This window comes from Helobdella robusta (assembly GCF_000326865.2).
Source record: "Helobdella robusta unplaced genomic scaffold HELROscaffold_21, whole genome shotgun sequence".
Classification (NCBI taxonomy): Eukaryota; Metazoa; Annelida; class Clitellata; order Rhynchobdellida; family Glossiphoniidae; genus Helobdella; species Helobdella robusta.
Window position 1 is genome coordinate 1,192,769 of NW_008704124.1, and position 20,408 is coordinate 1,213,176.

Consider the following 20,408-nt stretch of genomic DNA (forward strand, 5'->3'; position numbering starts at 1 on the left):
CTCAAAAAATCTTGCACAAAAAAATAAAATGAACAACGCTACAAAAGTAGAAACTCCTTCATTAAGCTGCTCTTCCATCAGAGAACGCCTGACAGCGCCTCCGTTGGCGAGGTTGAAAAATAGTCCAATGTTCAGCTACTCGCACCAAGCAGTTTCAGAATCCAAATCTAAAGACCTGATGGATAAGAAAAATTTTAAAATACGAAACAAATTGTATAACAGTGAAGATTGGCACCCCCGAGAATTTAGTGAAGATCAATCAGCTGAGCAGCATCAAAGTCATACAGATAAAAATAAAAACTATATTGAAAAGTTGAAATTTGATGAATCTGAAAAAATGTTCAACATTCAACAAACTTTTCATAATTATACACTATCTCCGCGTTCCTTCGAGAATAGTAACGTAAACAAAGTTGCGCATGTACCGTGCCAGGCATTAACCTGGCCTCAGGATCATTTCAACGAAAGCAGCTTCCTGACAGATTTTCAACAATTCCCAACGGATTTAAACTCTAACACAAACCAACAGACACCAATAAACATGTTTCCAGACGACCGATTATTTTTTTGCACCTATCCGAGCTGCAACAAAGCCTACAGCAAGAGCTCCCACTTGAAGTCGCATATGCGGCGCCACACGGGCGAAAAGCCGTTCGCGTGCAGCTGGACGGGCTGTGGCTGGCGATTTTCCAGGTCGGACGAACTCGCCCGCCACAACAGGTCACATTCCGGGGTCAAACCCTATCCGTGCAAAATCTGTGACAAGCGGTTTGCCCGGTCGGATCATTTGGCCAAACATTTGAAAGTGCATCGAAAGAGGAATGAAAAGTGAGCGCATGTGCCTGGACCTTCGCTGGGATTGTTTTTGTGTGACTTTTTGTCCGTGTGAATTTGTGTGTAAAGTTTATATTTAAATATTTGCTTGTTTCAGGGCATCTAAAATATTTTTTCTAAACAAATGCATGTTCAGTTTTGTTTTAAATGTTTATTTTAATTTTTTTATATTTATTGTGGTTTTTATTTGAACAAGATTGAATGAATATATATATATATATATATATATATATATATATATATATATATATATATATATCTGTGTATATGTCTTTTTGTGTATGTGTAGGTAGAAATACTGGAAATAATTTGCTAAGTAATTTAGAGTAACTGACTTTTTACACAATAATTTATTACCATTGTTTTAACTGCAATGAAAATACATCCTGAATGATTTGTACATAGTGTATCAATTCATTTATCCATGCATTCTAGGATTATTTCTGAGTTAATAAATATATGCATACGAATGTATTACCTTCCCTGACGTATTTTTTGCAACAAGATGTAAACAATTTTACTTACGCTACACAGTGCAAAAATTTCTTTTTACTTGTTTAAATTACAACGATAAGTTGTTTAATTTGTTGAGCAAAACTTTTCATTGAAGAAATCGTTCAAAGATCGATATTGTGATGATCTGTTACAAATCGCGGCTAGCAACACTTTTATTTATTCTGTTGTCCGTCACTGGTAAATCACATGCACTGTCGCTAACAGTTATGTAAACATCGACTATAAACTAAAACTATCTTTCTCTATAATTTATCTTTCTCTTTGTACACTTCGTTTACATGTGCTTGTCTAGTGCTCAATTTATTAACAAATAAAATTAAGGACCCATGAAAAATAATTATTAAAACGGTTACTAACTTATTACTTTTTTTTCTAAAATGAGATATTAAAAAATTTCGCGTCATGAATTTGAAATAATTGAAATTATATATTCACAATTTACTCGTCTAAATTGAAATCCATCTAGAATGAATTCCTATAAATTATTAGTTGTGCATTAAATAGTCTCCCAACTAGGTACACAAATTGAAAGAAATGATGAATAGTCTGTTGAAAGGAGCGTTCATTTCGTGATGATGTGCAGATGGCTTCAGTAGCGAGGTTCAAAAGTAGAAGTTGGTGTCACATTTGGGAAGATGCAAAAACAGATCACAGCAGGCAGGCATTCAGTGGTGGTGTGACTGACTGCACGCTAATTTATAATGCAATACTATACTAAAATGTACTGCTTCACAAAATTTAGAATTGCATGAACAGCTTATGTCATGGTTGCTATGTTTATGTTTTAGGACATTCTCTTGAAACATTGGCCAATAGATCATCCAATGGTATTAAAGTTTTCAATTTTTAAATATTTAGCTACTAACAAACAAGTTTGTAATTCATCTGCGTTCGAACGGTCATTTGGTTTTTTGCAGATAAATTGAAACAACTTGAATATGATAAGTGTATTTATTTATTTATTCATTAGTCCATTTATCAACTTTAGTTATTTTTTAACTGATGAAATATGTTTACATTGAATTTGTTATGAACATCTTTGTGAAAATAAAAAATTATTCAAAGTTGTTGAATTTCCTAACATGTTAACAATTCCTGATAAATCATTTAAAATAATTTCTTAGCATAAAAAAAATATTTTCATCTTGCAGAAAATGTTGTTTCATTTAAATTTTGATTAATAAATTTCCATCACGAATAAATTAATTTTAATTACACAAAAGTACAACATTGTGGCAGGTAAGTTGGTGATGGCGATGCAATTGTTTAAAAGTGCGGCACTGTTGGATTACATCGCTTAGAAATTTATTAGTCACTGTGGAAACAAAAGATCAGTTCTTTATAATCACACCTGATAAAATTAGTTAAACAAATTTAAAATATTGAAACATTGACAATGCTGGCTAGCAAACTTATTTTATCTCATAATGTTAAACGTGTGTTAAATGTGTATGAAAAATTTTAGTTGACAATGCCGCAAACGTGATCTTATGAGGAAGGAAAATGGTTTGCCAACGACTTCAGATACTATTGTGACAGGGCATGAAGTATCACTTCATTTCATAAACAATCAAAATAAATGGCCATCTCAAATGATATTCTACCACGTTTTGACAACCGTTGCAACCTAATGAAGAAAGCATGGCGTAGTGTCATGTGATATATGTTCTGTAACAACTTTATCTAATGTTCGGTGGAGGCAGTGTACAACTTAACAATATTTAATGGATTGAAATTGAAATATTTATGAAAATTAAAAAACTCACTAAAACTTCAGATACTATTGTGACAGAGCATGAAGTATCACTTCATTTCATAAACAATCAAAATAAATGGCCATCTCAAATGATATTCTACCACGTTTTGACAACCGTTGCAACCTAATGAAGAAAGCATGGCGTAGTATCATGTGATATATGTTCTGTAACAACTTTATCTAATGTTCGGTGGAGGCAGTGTACAACTTAACAATATTTAATGGATTGAAATTGAAATATTTATGAAAATTAAAAAACTCACTAAAATATATTAGTGTGTTTATATATTATTCAGCCAATTTTTATTCTATATTTTGTTAAACATAATTAGTTAATAATTAGGTCAATTGGTTTTATGTTTGTAAAAAATAAAATTGAGCCGATCAATTGAAATTCAAATAGAAGTTTTATTTAGTTAGCAACGACAACTGTAGAGTTACGCAGAGCACCAGATGTATTGAAAATCTTCTGGAAATGTAGAAAATTTCCAATACAAAATTGAATGTTGTTATTGGTAATAATATAAGTGAAAGCGGTTTGAATTTTCCGCTTTGTTTTTAACTCAGTCATTTAATTATTATCGGTAGTTTTCAAATGAAATATTCAGAAATTTTTTATGAACACGTAAACAAAAATACTTTAATAATTATGAAAAATAAAAAATTGAACATGGTGACAAAATTATGATAATATTATGCTGAATAAGTAAAAGTTATAAGCTTTAGTGAAGAACTTAAATGAAAGAGAAAGACAAGCAGAGTACAGCAAGCATGAGTGAGGGTGGGTATTTAATTTCACGCCGTTTGGTTTTAATTGAAGTCATGATGTTTCGCGTTTGTTTAACGGAGCACGTACGTTAATGGTTACATAAAATGAAGCTGACATGTTTGAAAATATTCTGGTCCGTCTTCGTTTTTTTAATTTTTTATACAAAGAAAAAATATTTTATAAAAATTCGCACATTTCTTGTCGAGCAGTTGTTTGCAGATTTAACTGGAATGAGATCAAGTAATAGATTCTAGCAGATATCAATTTTCAAACATGTATGTATATATTATATCATGTCAAAATGCTACATATCACATGTTTAAATTTATGCACCCATAACAAATTCAGAATAATTAATTATAATTTGCACTAAAATGATGCAAACAATAATTTATCATAGCTCGTCCTTCTTTTTCTTAATCAGTGACCGCAGCTTGTTGAGATTGTTGACGGTCACCTGGTCGGCTGGCTTCAAGTTCAAGGCCTTCATGTAACTTAACTCCGCCTCTTCATACTTTCCATTGTAATGAAGCATGGCCCCGAGGTTCATGTGCGTCATGGCCACCTGGTGAATCAAATTTTATTTAATGAGAAGTTGAGTTGAAAACAGGCAAGTTTCAATTTTTTGTAGTACTTTCGTTACTTAGAAAAAATTTGAAAAACCTGTGGTTGAAGTTCAGTAGCTCTTCTGTAATAATACTCTGCTTCAACATTTCTGCTGACAGTTCTACGCATAAAATGTTTCAAAAAAATTGTAAATAAAATGTTTACATGCTTTTTCTATTAAATGCAAAAAGAAAAATTTATTTGGCATCCTCTTCTATTTAAACAATTTAGTTATTTCATCGCATTTTGAACACTTCAAAAAAATAACCTGAGAGCGTTTGCTGTGTTGAAGACGACCTCAAACTCATCGGGAGCCAGTTTAACAGCCTCTAAATATCTGCTGGCACACTCCACCGGTCGACCCGCTTCGGCCAGGAATTGAGCTAACAAATAAATTATTCACATTCGCTCGTTTTATTCAACGGCAGAGTATGGAATGTTTAAATTAATGAAAAGGTATGTGACAGTGGCCGAGTTCTACCTCCAACCGACCGACAACATCATTACAAAACGGCTCGTTTCTCTACGTGCAGAACATTCTCGCAGCCAGCACGATGAAATATTATTATAGAACATCATGAGCGCCGGTCTGTGAATAATGGATACACTTTCCGCTCATTCTCTGCCAGCATTACTCAAGTCAGTCTTCTTTTCATTTAATCCATCATCATTTTTTCCTTTTATTCTTTGTATATGTTATATAAATATTATATATATTTTTTTATTTATTTAATTATTTATAATATATTACGTAAAATAAAATTTTACTTTTTGAACAATAATATTATTTTTTAAAACATATGAATAAACTCTATGTAGTCTACAAATGTACGGAAGCACACACTTATTTGAAAAATCAAATTAATACAAAATCTTAACTGTTGTCAAATAGTTTATTAAATCTACGTCCAAAATAGAGACAAAAATACACATACGCATACATACATACATACATATGCATACATACATACATACATATACATGCGCGGTTCGGTTCAAGGCACAATAACTTTTATTTGCATTTCTTCAAATTGTTGGTTACATGTTTCATAATTTCATTCGTTGAAGGTGTCAAACCCCCACCCTAACACTCAAGTTTATCAATTTAAATTTACGCTATTTGCGTTTTGTTTTCGTGTTTTTGTTCTGCATGTGTGCATAGCTGTATGTTTATGCGTGTATATGTGTGTGTTTATGTGTGTAAGCGTATGCGTCTATGTGTATATGTTAGTGTGTGCGCGCAATTTATTAATCTTATTTGTATTAGATATAATTTTTCTTGTTTCACTTTTATGGACCATTTGTGTTTCAGTGTCGTTTCTTATTGTAGGTTGGGTTTAATTTGCTTGAATCTTATATCATGATATTTTATTCCATTTCCACTTTATTTTGTATAGACAAGTTTTTGCATTTATTCAATTTTCCTTCAATTTGGTTTTTGAAGTTTCAACGAAGATCATTCCAAGTTGTGTTTTCATAATTTAAATCTGCATTTTACATGAAACATTTTTATTTTAATTTTTTTTATCATAATGAAACACATTTTGATTTTGGATTCAGCTTATTACAATTCCAAAACCAAAATGATTCGTGGCAAGTAAAATGGAAGATCGTCATCTTAAAACAAAATTTAAAATAAAATGATAAAATGATGTTGATGAACTTGGAGCATATCAGGTTGCTGCTTTCTGAAAATTTTATGAATAATATTTTTTGGTGAACTTTTGGACTGACAGATATCAAATTCCTTTCGTTATTCAAATTAGCGGCTACTTGTAATATAATATTTAATAATTTAGCAGCAACAAGCTTACAGAAGAGCCACACAATTGTTCAATATCAGCAACTTAACAACAGCATTAACTTCAACAACAACGACGACGACAACGACAGCGAAAGCAGTAGCGACATAAACGACAGGAACATGAGCATACCGTAATGTTGATGGACCGAGTAATCCTTGCCATCAATGAACATAGCTTTTCTGTAGAGTTTCTCGGCTTCATGCAGTAATCCCTGCGTATTGCATTGGAATTTATATGTGTGTATAACGTGTCGGCAATGTAGTTGACTGGCCGTTTCATACACACATGCTTAAAATAATTGTTATCTTAGCGTGCGCGCACTTCCATTGACTTTTATTCATAAATGTAAGAGTTCAATTTGTTTGGAGCAATGGAAAACCCACAATAATATTTGTTGCCGTGTGAATATACAAACAAAATCACACGCAGCAGATGGGCACAAATAAGCATTGCCAATAAACATAAACACGCATGAATAAATGTAAACAATAAAGAAATATAAACACAACAACTAAATCACCGAAGAACATTCATCACTGATGCAAATTACGACTCTATATAAGAATATCTCTCTGGCGGGACCCACCCATAAACATGTTATTTACAACATGCACACACGCCCACAGACACACACACCACACACAATTACACCACACACACCAAACACTCACACAAACAAATACCTACAAACGCGTATACATATACACGTGTTTACACAAAATCATACATATCAGCCAGTACACACACAAACATATACACATACAAACACACACACACAAACACGCGTATACATAAGTACACATAGACGGACAGATAAAGATGCAATATGCACGTACACATCATCCTCCATGTTCTGAAACAAGGCTAGATAGATGTAGATGTGAGCAATAAAGTAGCACAAATGAGCAAGCACAATCTTCTTTACGATGCATGTGATGACACACGTATGTACTCATTAAGATGTAATCTACATAAATTGCACTGCAGAAACAATAACAACGAAAATAACAGCAACAACAATAACAACATAACGACAAGGACAACAATCTCAAATCAACCAAACAACAGCAGCAGCAGCAACAACAAACATTAATTTATACACCACCGAATATTATCAAACAGAAAATAATTAAACTGAAAAAGTTTCACAAACACTGAAATAGCTGCAAAGCTGAAAAGTGAATGTCATAAACTTAATACGAAACTTTTATTTATTTTTTTTTCACAGCGTCATAACGATGAGAAATCAAAGCAGGCTTCAATAATTAACGATACAAAACGTTGAAAACATTGACAACGATTACTAAGCACATCACTGCTACAAAGCATCCAACAACAATAATATCCACAGAGACAATAAAATAAAAAGCAAAACAAAGAAGTAGAGCAAAATTGAATAACGGCCATAAACAAAACAACTTAAACGTCAACATTAAAAACAACATCAACGAAATGAAACATAACCACAAAACTGAAAAACTAAACAATTCATTGATGACAATTTTAACGAAAATAACTACATCAATAAAAATTAAACATTAAATGAACGTGTATAGAGAGAAAAAAATTTTAAGATTAAAAGTTTAAAAACGATTGGAATAAACATTGTTACCTTTTTCTGCATGAGTTTGGCCATGGTAAGATGAGCTGGCACATGGTCTGGTTTGACGAGGAGGGCCTGCTTGTAGTTGAACTCTGCCCTCGCCTCATCCTGCAACTTCATGTAGGATTCTCCTGTTGGAGGCAGTTAACATGTGGTTTTCAGTCAATCAAATGGTTATCTTATAAACATTGTGCAGTTTATACATGCAAGGTCTATAATTTATTTCACTGAAGCATTTGGCATTGTAATATTTAATAATTTAGTTGATTCGATCAAAATATTTACCTGTATCTTAGACAGGAATAACGTAGCATTTATTTATCGAGAGTATCATTAAAGTTGATAAAATTAAGCATACAAATATAACAGAATGGTTAAATTTTAAACACAACCTTCTTCTGAAAAATAAAAAATATAGAAGAATAAGGAGGGTAGAAGTGCCGACTGAAATGAAATGACGTCACGGAGATTGAATTTGTAAGTCTAATCGAACAAATGCATGTCATGAATGGCTGTTAGAGAGACATGCATGTATGTTGCTGCAGGTTTTGTTCAGTGCACCTTCACATACATACAAACACATACGTGCAGACACAAAATCACACAAACACATGAATATACGCAAACGCATTCACAGCAACCCACAAATGCATACACAGCATCACGCATTAATATTTGTTCCCACGGAACAAACAAAAAAGTGCGAAATTTCACGCAATGCATCATTAGAAAGTGTTCAATACAACTCGACTACGAATGCAACTTATTGACAGCCACTTGAAGAGATTGCTTGTTGAAAAACATTTTTGAACGTAAAAACGGATACACACGTTTGACTCCGTCATTGTTCAGAGGGTGTTACAGTAAATGGAATGCTTCATTGCAAAATAAATAATTCATTAAAATAGGATCATTTTTGTAAAAAGAGAACTTTTGCTGATCCATCACAGATGCAGCTATAATTAAACGCCAGCTACACCTCATTGTTAGGATTGAAACTAAATGCATTTATTTATTCAGTATCGAACAAATGAAAGAGAAATGGATTGCGCTATTGAAAACACATCAAATTTTAAAGATTGCAACTCAAAGTAGTGAATATAACTAAAAGATGTAAACAGTCCAAAAAAATTCAATAATAAATCTGCAGCGTAAAATTTACGTTGCCTACTTGCATACGCGCTTAAAAATATTTACCACAGACGACTGGCCAGCCTAATATCCCAAGTGCTTTGGCGCGAGTATCCATGCATGTCTGTGTCACGCATCGCCTGTTACCTAATGCAATTGCATGATGACGAAAATCATCATAAGTCTGTGCCGCAATATTTCATTTCACAATATCTCTCTCTCTCTCTTTTTCTCTCTCTCTATTTTTCTATCTCTATCTATCTCTTTTTCTTTCTCAATGTGCAAATACATGTTTTATTTAAGCGTGGTTAAGCTCCAGGTTAGAAGCATCAGTTTGATTCATTGGAAGTTTTTGGCATATTAAACTTTTCCAACAAATGTTTCTGTATAATCACTTGGTTCTATGTCAATCCGTCAATATGAAATGGCTACTTGCTTATTTAGTCTGGTGTGCACATCATGATCGTACATTTTACTGTTTACTTTTAAATGCATGTTTTGCAGTACAGGCAATAATATTACAATTTAGTTAATTGTTCAAGAATAAAGTATAATTTTACTATAACAACATAAAGACCTATGATAAGGACAAATTTTTTCAATGTACTTATTTTTTTAATTTATTTTCTTTTACACTCCAGTGTTTGTCCTGTTATTGTAGGCATAAGACTTGCTTCATTCAGCTGCACACGAACATCTGGGCACCAAGGGATTTGATACACTCAAATTAAAATAAATACTATCATCATGTATATATGTATATATACATGTTTATATTTTGTTAGGCACAGTTCAATGAGTATTTTTTCATAAATATTTTTCACTGAATAATTCGAAAAAATTTTAATTTCAAATCTTTATTGTAATTACAAAGATTTGTTAATTTTTAATCTGTGTACCAAAACGAAGACGTTTAAACAAGAAAAATAGATACTAAAACAGACAAATTCATGAAAATAAACAATAGATGGAATACAATGACAACTGGAATGAATAAATGAGGAAGTGGAGAGAGAAGATGCGGGCAGACAGGATACGGAGATGGAGAGAGAGAGAGACAGAGAGCAGCAGGAAGAAGGAGCAGGATGATACATTCATCACATGCTTGAGGAAACATTGACACATGCCGACAATTTTTGTATGTTTCGAATGGCTGTTTATGTGACGTACACATATAGAACACACATGCTTCATAAACAATATATTGAACGGTGAACATGAACTGTTTGCTTGCAACATATTAAAAGAACACTTACCGCTCTAGATAGTTGTATGTTATGTATGCTTGTATACGTATGTATGCATGTGTGTGTGTGTAAGTGTGTATTGGTGTATATGTGTGTATATGAAGTTAAGTTCGTCAGTAAATTGATTATAATGATGGCATTTGCCGAGTAATAAAGTTATTCTTTTTCCCTCGTATGATATTTTGATATTTTTATGTTTTTACCTTTTTGAAATGCCAAGTGAATTTATAATGTGTCAATATGTTGTTGGACTTCACGTTTGAAATTTATTTAAAGATGTTTGCACTGAGGAAGTCATTAGCGCTTCGGTACATTGCAGTTCCAGAGAGTTATGTGCAGCTTGGAACAGTCTTGCAAAGTAATGTGATGATGAGACAGCTTGCTGACGATGAAGATGATGATGTCATGATGCTAGGGCTGGCTTGATGTAATTTTAATGTGATAACGCGATAATGTTATTACGATTCGGATGATTGTATCCTGATACGATGTTGCGAACACGTGAAATGTATCTTTATCGCTGATGATATCATGATGGTAATAAAGAAGCAGTTGAACATTGTTATAGTGTTATGTGATGGGGAGATGATAAAATGATTTTGTTTGTTGCCGGCGATGATATGGCAATGCGATAACGAGGTGATGAAACATTGAACAAGATTTCATAATGCAATTTATTTATTTTTCACAATAGTACAAAAAATAATTTTTTCTCTTTTATTGATACAAAATGTTTGTGAAAACATTTCGTTAAATAGAAAAAAAAGATGATTATGGAATTTTGGGATGGAAAAATTTTTGGTAGTCCAAAAAATTGCAAAAATTAAAGAAGCCCATAATAATTATAATCCTATTGTGGCAGTATGTCAGGTAGTATCAAGGTACACAGTAAATGATAAGTTTATATCGTGTTTATAAAATGTCTAAAACATTTTAAAAGCTTCTGTCAAAAAATAATACTGCTGTGTAGAAAACTCGCAAATATAAAACTCAAATTTCAAAATTGAATGAATGATGGCAAACTGCTTTTCTAACCATGGACAGGTCAACAACAAAATTTATGGACTGCTGACGAAATATCCGTAAATGCTATTTGAATCATATCATTAATGGGGTTACTTGAATTTAAAATGTAAGATTTTTCATCATAATTAGATCAAATAAACAAACTTTTACCAAATTTTTCAATTTCATATATCGAACGGTCATAAAATCTTGTGCTTGGGAATTGCTTCAAATTGATGAAATCTGTAAATTTCAATAAAGTCATAATAAATCACGATCTATCCTATGAAAACACGGCTAACAATAAAAAATTCTGAAAGAAAAGGAAAAAAGATTGGTGTCAGGGACAATGTGGCAAATTGGACCTTCAGACTAAAGGGTAAACCGGGAGAATTTCATGCTGTTGCCTTTAAGAAACAACATTTAGTAATGTAATAAATTCAAGCGGTGAAAGTGAAAATAGTTTAAGAATTATCATGTCCAATGTGGATTCGTTGTCAAATAAACTGGATGATTTAAAAACATTTGTGAAAAGCCATAACACCTGATATAATCGCATTGAATGATGTTAACCCGAAGAACTTCATTCAAGCAGAACTTTGTTATAATTCAATCTTAATGGTTAATCAGTCTTCTCGTTAGAGTTTGTCATTGGTGAGGTAGCACATGGAGTACGGTGTGCAAGTATGAAATCCTTAGAGAGTCGGTTTAATAGAGGAGCTGGAAAAAGTTCAGAAAAGGGAAACGCGAGTGAGAACATCCTGCAGAGGTCTTTCATACTACGAGGACCGGTTAAGGAAATTGGAGTTGCCATCTCTGGTCTACAGACGTCCAAAAACCGACCTTATTATGTTAAATAGAATAATTTTGTTATATGAAATAATATATGGTCAGTTTCCTGCCGATGTTGACCTTATGCCTATGCTACTTGAAATAATAATAATATTGATTATCATAATAATAATAATAATAATAAACCAATATATATAGGCTCATTTTCAAACAAAATTTTAATAAATTTTTAAATTAATTCAAGAAATATAAATTTTGTAAGGCACGAAAACTCGAAGAACTCTGAGCAGATTTTTGAAGGAGAGAGAGAGGCGTAGATTAGAATTAACGAGCTCAATGCATTAAGCGGCAAGCTTTGAAGATGACAAGCGCTGTCTGAAAATAACTTTACCATCATAATAATAAACAACAACAACAACAACAACAACAACAATAATAATAATAATAATAATAATAATAATAATAGTAAACAGCAATAACTAAAATAACCAAAACAACTACATTAAAAATAATTTTACAAATACAACAGGCGAAAGTTTTAACAACATAAATAAAAGCAGTCACACACGCCAACAACTACAGCAACTTACAAATTATTACACAATTAAAATTTCTGTGGAATAAATTTTGTAAAACTTTTACTTGGAATATTCTCAAAAAATCAAACTGCGCATAATTCATCGCATTCTATTTCAAACCAAAAAAATTTGTCAGAAGAATGTAACTAGGCTCACAGCAACTATTTTTTTGTATCTGCTTCAAAGAAATCAAAAAAATATGAAGAATACAATTTTTAACAAAAAATTAACGAGATTGGAAAGTATTTCACGATTATTTGATAAAATAATTTTTTTTTTCAATAAAATAATTAAAAAAGAAAGAATAAAAAAAGAAGTATGAACAAACCTAACATATTGTAAATGCTCTGAGCCGGATAGTAGGAAGGTTTCCTCTCAATGGCTTGCTTGTAAGCCACTACTGCTTCCTGATTTTAAATTTTAAAAAAACTTCATCAAAGACCAAAGAAATACAAACATACACAAATACACATATAAACAGTTTTGCACACGTACTCAAGCGTACACTAATATATGTATACAATTTTTTATAATGTTGCTCAAAACGAACACACACAACACACTCGCGCTCGACAGCAGGAACACATGTTAATGTTTCAAAACACACACACACCAAAATCACACACGCACGCATACAAATTCACACACCACATACACCACACTCACACACACACACCACACCATACACACACCACACCATACACACACACACACACACAAACTCACACACACACACAAACTCATACACGCACACGTTCACAACAACACATTCTGCGCGTATTTTAAGTTGAGGCAATTTGCTTCGGCGTGTACGCTTGTGATTAAGTTTGTTAGTAGCTGGAACCTTTATGTTTATGGCTCACTGTAAATATTTCTATCTGTAAACATTGTATGTACATATGTATATATATATATATATATATATGTGTGTGTGTGTGTGTGTGTATGTGTGTGTTTGTAAGTGTGCGTGCTTGTGTGTGTGCGTCTGTGTGTACTTGTTTTACAGTGTGTATGCTACCGGGTGACGAGAAGAAAAGCAGAGCCTTCAAAACGTCGTGTTCATCACGTTTATTGACGTTCATACTTCATATTGGTCGGTATTCAGCAGGCAATTCCCAAATGTTGTCACAACATTTTTTGACGTCTGCTAATGAAAATATTTTGATTGTGTGTGTGTTCATGTTGTTTTTGTTTGTCGTCGAAGTTGCGATCACCAACAAGATTGATGGAGAGTATTTGAATTTAATCTAATCTAGTTTGCGATGTCAAACTAATCGCTAATGATCACCTTTTGTGAAGAGGAGTCAAGGAAGAGGAAAACGTGCACTTGCATTATATACAATGTATCATACTTTCTATTTGAGTTGCTGCGTTTTCGGCTGTCCATATTTCACGAGTGAATCGCCATCTTTTGGATTGATTTTCTGGCGTGGATGAAAAATTTTGAAGATGGAAGAAGAGTTATTATGGATGGCAGAAGCAATTATGAAGCTGCCAGCCATGCTTCGTTTCGTTGCAACGTTTCTTCGTCTTGTTCATCATAAAAAATTTTTTTTTTTTCAATTATTCAGATGAAGTTTCAAGATTTTTGTTTTTACACTAGGATGGAAGAAGTTATTGATAATGAAGTATATTTTAAATCTTGCACGCACTAATGTATTAAAAAATTTTTTTTCTGTTTTGCAATAAAAAAATTATTCTTCTGTCGATTGCAATCGGTTTGCCATAAAACTTTTGTTGGTTTCATTAAAAATACATTGACTCGAGTTGAAATATTTTATAAAAAAAGATTAACCAAGACTTCGAAACATTAGAAAAAATAACAAAATAAATAAAAAAATTGTAAAAAAAATTTAAAAATTATAATTAGATTATTTAGATTACATTTTTGCCTTTTTGTTAGTGCTGCGGAAAGATTACTTTAAAAAGCATATAGATATGAAATAAAACATTCTGTTGATAAAAATATTAAAAGAGTAAATAATAATGAAAATAATGATAGCAATAGTACTAGTAATGATGATGTTATAAGAGTCATCATTACAATTAGCAATGATAAAATTATTTATTGCTCTGATACGGATGACGATGATGTTGTCGGCAAGTATAATGAAAGTAATTTGATATCAGCAGCTGGATAGCAGTGCGATATCGAAGATGACGATGATGTAGATGAAAATGATGATGATGACGTTGATGAAGATGGTGTTAATGACGATGTTAAAAGCTATGATGATGTAAAAAAAAACTCCTCATAATAGTTATGATGTTTAAGATGATAGTGACAACGAATATTCTGCCATAGCAACAAATATAAGTAGCTTCTTTTCCTAACGATGATGAAGATGACGATGAGTTTTCTTTTTCATTTGCAGCAGATTCGACTATTGTTTAGACCGCAAGCCAGATAATCGAAATTTGACTCCATTTCAGGCTAGATCAGAAATGAGCTTCACTGGCTTCACCGCCAGAAATCTGGAATGCGTTGAAGAAATTCTGCAACACGAGTCGACAACATGCGTTCAAGAAGCCTCTCATGGACCATGTTGTTGATAATAATGATGATGTTGTTGATGGTAATGATGATGTTGTTGATGATAATGATGATGTTGTGATGATAGTGATGATGATGTGATGATAATGATGATGTTGTGATGATAATGATGATGTTGTGATGATAATGATGATGTTGTGATGATAATGATGATGATGTGATGATAATGATGATGTTGTAATGATAATGATCTTGAAAATAATAGTAATCATGTCATGCTGAGATGTTGGAACATGAGATGCAACGTCAGGCGATCAATAAAAAATGATGATGATGATGACGATGGTGATGATAGTGATGACGTTAATTCGATAACCATGATGACGACAATAATGATAGCATCGATAAAGATGATGATTGTGATTATAGTAACGTGATGACGACAATGATGATGATGATGTGATTACGACAAAAATTACATAAGCGACGACGACGATGATAATAATAATGATGATGAATATGATGAAGATGATGATGGAAGATGATGATGGAAGATGATGATGATGATGATGATGATGATGGAAGATGATGATGATGATGTTGTTGTTGTTGTCGTCAATAACCATTGCGACGACAAAATTTAATTCCGGATAATAGGAAAAGAAAAAAGAAGGAAGAAAAAGAAGGAAAGAGAGAGAGAGAGAGAGAGAGAGAGAGAGAGAGAGAGATAAAAAAAAGAGAAAGAGAGAATGAAGGAAGAGATGGAGAAATGAGAAAAAACGGCGCTGTGTTCTTTGGTAATTACATTGATGAATGTGATCAGGAAATACAGACTGCTGCTGATGATGATGACGACGATAACGATGATGATGACAATGATGATAATGAAGATGATGTTGATAATGACGATGACGATGATAATGACGACACTGGTGAAAGATAGATAATAAAGATGATTGTAAAGATGATGACGATGGTGATAATGAGAAAAAGACGAAGATGATGACGAAGATGACGAAGACGAAGATGATGATGACGGGTTTGATAGTGACGGAAACAATGAAAATGACGATGACGACAGCGATGATGATGATGACAAAAATGCTGACAACAAAACGATATAACAAAGATAAAAAATGATTATAAATAACATACATAGTAATGAAACAACCACGATTTGAAATACAACAACAATCACACACACACACACACACACACACACACACACACACACACACACACACAACACACACACACACACGTACACACGTACACACACAATTCGTCTGAATGATAATGACAGTCATTTGCTAGATAATAACAGTAGCGCTATTCACGTTATGAAGGAAATGATGAAATCTAATAAAGAAAAAAAAACTATCGACATTCAGGGTGGCTTTGTTTTTTGCTTTTGTTGTTGTTTGAACTGATTGTTGCTGGTTAAGATAAAATTTATATAGACACGGATAACTTTTTTAATTTTTTAATTTTAAATTTTTAAATTTTAAATTTTTTAAATCCTTCTTTGGGCGGCTTATCCACCAAAACAATTTTCCCTTTTCGGCTGTCCTACTAAAATAATAAAAATTGAAAATAAAAATTTTTGGATCAGATTGGTTACATTAAATAAACTCTTCTACATTTACTGACAAACTATAAAAACTGAATCATGGTAGGATTATATTGGAAAAAGATCCTTCAAGGAATGAGATTAATATGACGAGGGGACAGAGTTGGAGTGTGAATGGCCTGGATGGATGGATGAATGGACGGACGGACAGACGGACGGGCGGATGGATGGATGGATGAATGGATGGATGTATGGATAGATGGATGGATGGATTGAAGGACGGACGGACGGACGGACGGATAGATGGATGGATGTATGGATGGATAGATGGATGTATGGATGGATGTATGGATGGATGGATGGATGTGATGGACACAAATGAGTAACTGTTTGCACGGAGGATGGAATGATGATAAAACGAGACGAATTTGTGAAGGATATTATCTACAAATAATAATAATAATAATAATGGAAACATCTTTTATTTTTCACCATAAAAACATACAATGATAAATAAATAAATATATATATATATATATATATATATATATATATATAAGTTAATGTTAATTAAATAATGCGCAATGATAAAATTTGTAAAAAATGTATAAAATAATATTAAAGGTTAATAATGTGAACTCTTTTATTTTCCAAAGACAGAGCATAAGTAAAATCAAAATATTGACAATGAAATAAAATTGAGTATAGTTAAATATACAGTTAGATGAATAAAATAAAATAAAATAAAGATAAAGAGATAAAGAGTAATACGGATAGTCATCATTGCTCGTCATCTTATGAAAATAAGTACCATGATGATAAATAGTATAAAAAACTTCACTCATTGTTTCTATCACAGTACAGAGCATATGATGACGAAATTACACTGTTAATCAATCTAAATCTAAAATAATCGGTCCAAGTTATATCAATTAAAGACATATTAAAAGGATTGTAAAAGCCAATTGGCGATATTTCAAAGGTATTTATTAAAATATTGCAATGCTTAAAGTCATCAATAATATTATCTTTCAAATTACCAATATATTTATTCATTTTAAATTGTTTTGATTTTATGAAGTTAGTTTCATGGCAGACAGTCAGTTCAAGTATCTCGATCGTGTCTTTGTTGCGGACAGCAATGTCAGGACGAAGTGATCTGAACAAGTCTGTTATTGGTCGTATCTTTTCCCCTTTCAAATCCGCAAAAATCTCGACACCCGGCCTCGTGTCTACCATGAAATTATCGATAATTATTTTTAAAATTTTGTTGTGGCGATCTAAGTATCTGCTCAATGCAGATGATGAGCCACAGTTTGACATGACGTGTTTGTTCGTTTGTGTTGCATTGCAGAGCAAACATGATGCATTTGTAGTTTTGCCCCATCCGAAGAGGTTGGCGTTTGTTGGTAGCTGTTGAATAAGGTATTTTCTGGTGAATTTATAGAGGACCTCTGATAGCTTTACTGTCGACCTGGACCATCGCGTTATCTCGGAGCTATTGATGTACTCTTTTATTGATTTCACAAGGGTACCTTGGCATTGCAGTAGCAAGAGATGATTAAAGTTCGTTTCATAATGCTTCTGTTTTAGAGCATTCATTGCTGGTTTTAATTCAACATTTCCCAGGATCAGGTTGTCAATCTTTTCATAATTGTTGTGAGATTCACTCCCCAATGATCTCATTTCTTCATTACTATTCAATTTGAGATAACCACGGAGTTTTAGACGTAACATCTCGGCGTGCTGTTTCAACGATTTTATGTTGAGGCCACCAAGTTTTATACGGCAGCGAGCTAACTTCGGCGATGCAACTGCTTATGGGCAGTGATAGCCATTCTCTTACTGTTTCTGTCACAAGGCGGTCCAGTGTGTTTTCTATCCAGGTTAGTGAAATATTGTAGGTGCGTAGTTCAAATGAGATTTGAGTAGGGACAAAACGCCTAAGAATTCCCAGCTTCCATTGAACAGTTATATCCAGTCCACCAATTTTCCTCAGCATAACCTTGAGCTTATTGTGCAGTTTGTCTTTCTCTCTGGTATCTTTGCCTAACGTGACTATCTCAACATCTAACAACCCGTTGTTAAAGAAAACCTGCTGAGTCCTTCCAGTCAGGTATGATTCAAACCATGAGGCTACTACATGAGAGACACCAAAAAAGGATTTCAATTTATCAATCAACAAGGTGTGATCAACGCAATCGAAGGCAGCACTCATGTCCAATAAAGCCAACAATGAAACTTTGTGTTGATCCATAGCTGCAAATAATGTAGACGTAACATCAACTAAAACCGTCTCAGTTGAATGGTTCTGCCTATAGCCCGATTGGTGAACAGGCATCAAATTATGTCTATTCAGATGACTTAAGAATTGCCCCAAAACAATACGTTCAAGAACCTTAGACAAAAACAACAGATTGGATATTGGACGGAAATTAGAAATATCACTTTTATCAAGGGATGACTTTTTTAATATAGAAGTTACAACAGCGTGTTTCAGAGGATTAGGAAAACAACCAGTTCTTAAGCACAAGTTAACAAAAAATGTCAAGAATGGAATAAACAAGTCGATATATGATTTAAAAACTTGAGTCGGAATAAAATCATTTGAAAAGGATTTTGTTGGAGAACCTAAAACAATTTTTTTAATTTCGTCACCCGAGCACAAAGAAAACGCAGAGAACAACTCATCAGACCGAAACCTACAATGAGAAAAGACTGGTGCAATCGAGGAAGCTGTTAAGTCCATCACCCTCTTAATCTTATCCTTGAAAAAAGAAGCAAAATCAGATGGCGTAAAATTAATTGATTCACTCAAACTATGGCTATCCGAGAATTTACCAAACAATTTACTCACCATGTTCCACAATAATTTAGGCCTGGACTTATTCATCTGTATCAAATTTTTCCAATACAAATTCCTTTTGTTCGAGAAAAGAGAACTTTTGTTCATTAGTGCATTTCTCCAAGCAATTTTATTAGCTTCACTCGGGATATGACGATAAACACGTTCAAGTTTACGACACAATCTTTTGCACATTCTGCACTGATCATCAAACCAAGGAGAATTATGGGAGCTATTGGTTTTAACATAATGCAACGGGGCAACAACATCAATTATTGACTGCATACTAGACATGAATTTTCAATAAACAATCTCTGGATCACCATCAGTAAAAGGACCACCAACAAAAGACTGGGAAACAAGACGGGCAAATAATTCACTATCAATCCTATTCCATGATCGCACCAATCGTTTAACAATCCTCGTCCGACGATGAACAAACGGAAAATGAACTCTGATAAAACTGTAGTCAGAATGGACATTACTAGGTATTATTACAAATGTACAGCATTTGTCAGTTCTCAGCTTCATACCCGTCCATTTGCACCATGTTTGGCTGAGATTGATCAGTCTCTGGGCACTCTCGGAACTGTTAGCAATGATTGCCGAATCGTCGGCAAACTGAAACCAGTCTCTAGATTTTAGATTGGCTGTTAGTCCCATATGTATCCGCATTGTTGATATTGTTTTGTTTCTAGCATTTTCATTAGAGGATTGAAACAGAGGTTAAAAATCAATGGTGAGCCTGGGTCACCTTGTAGGACCCCCTTTTTACTGGAATTGGGGAGGTTAGTTTGTTGCACGCCGATACAGTTATCGAGTAATCGGCGTATATTGATCTAATTAGATTGCTGACC

The 20,408-nt window shown here is 33.2% G+C and overlaps 2 protein-coding genes across 2 annotated transcripts; one reads left to right on the plus strand and one right to left on the minus strand.

The window, feature by feature from the left end:
* Positions 1 to 640: 640 nt before the first annotated feature.
* Positions 641 to 811, plus strand: HELRODRAFT_138768 (hypothetical protein; the record flags this gene model as incomplete). Its single annotated transcript, XM_009018321.1, has 1 exon — positions 641 to 811. A coding segment is annotated over one exon (171 nt), but the record flags the coding sequence as incomplete, so codon positions are not given.
* Positions 812 to 4,269: 3,458 nt separating this feature from the next.
* On the minus strand, positions 4,270 to 9,138 carry HELRODRAFT_171615 (hypothetical protein; the record flags this gene model as incomplete). Its single annotated transcript, XM_009018322.1, has 6 exons — positions 4,270 to 4,440; positions 4,539 to 4,602; positions 4,750 to 4,864; positions 6,416 to 6,497; positions 7,899 to 8,020; positions 9,087 to 9,138. 6 exons carry the CDS (start codon positions 9,136 to 9,138, stop codon positions 4,270 to 4,272), a joined length of 606 nt encoding a protein of 201 aa, XP_009016570.1.
* Positions 9,139 to 20,408: the final 11,270 nt, after the last annotated feature.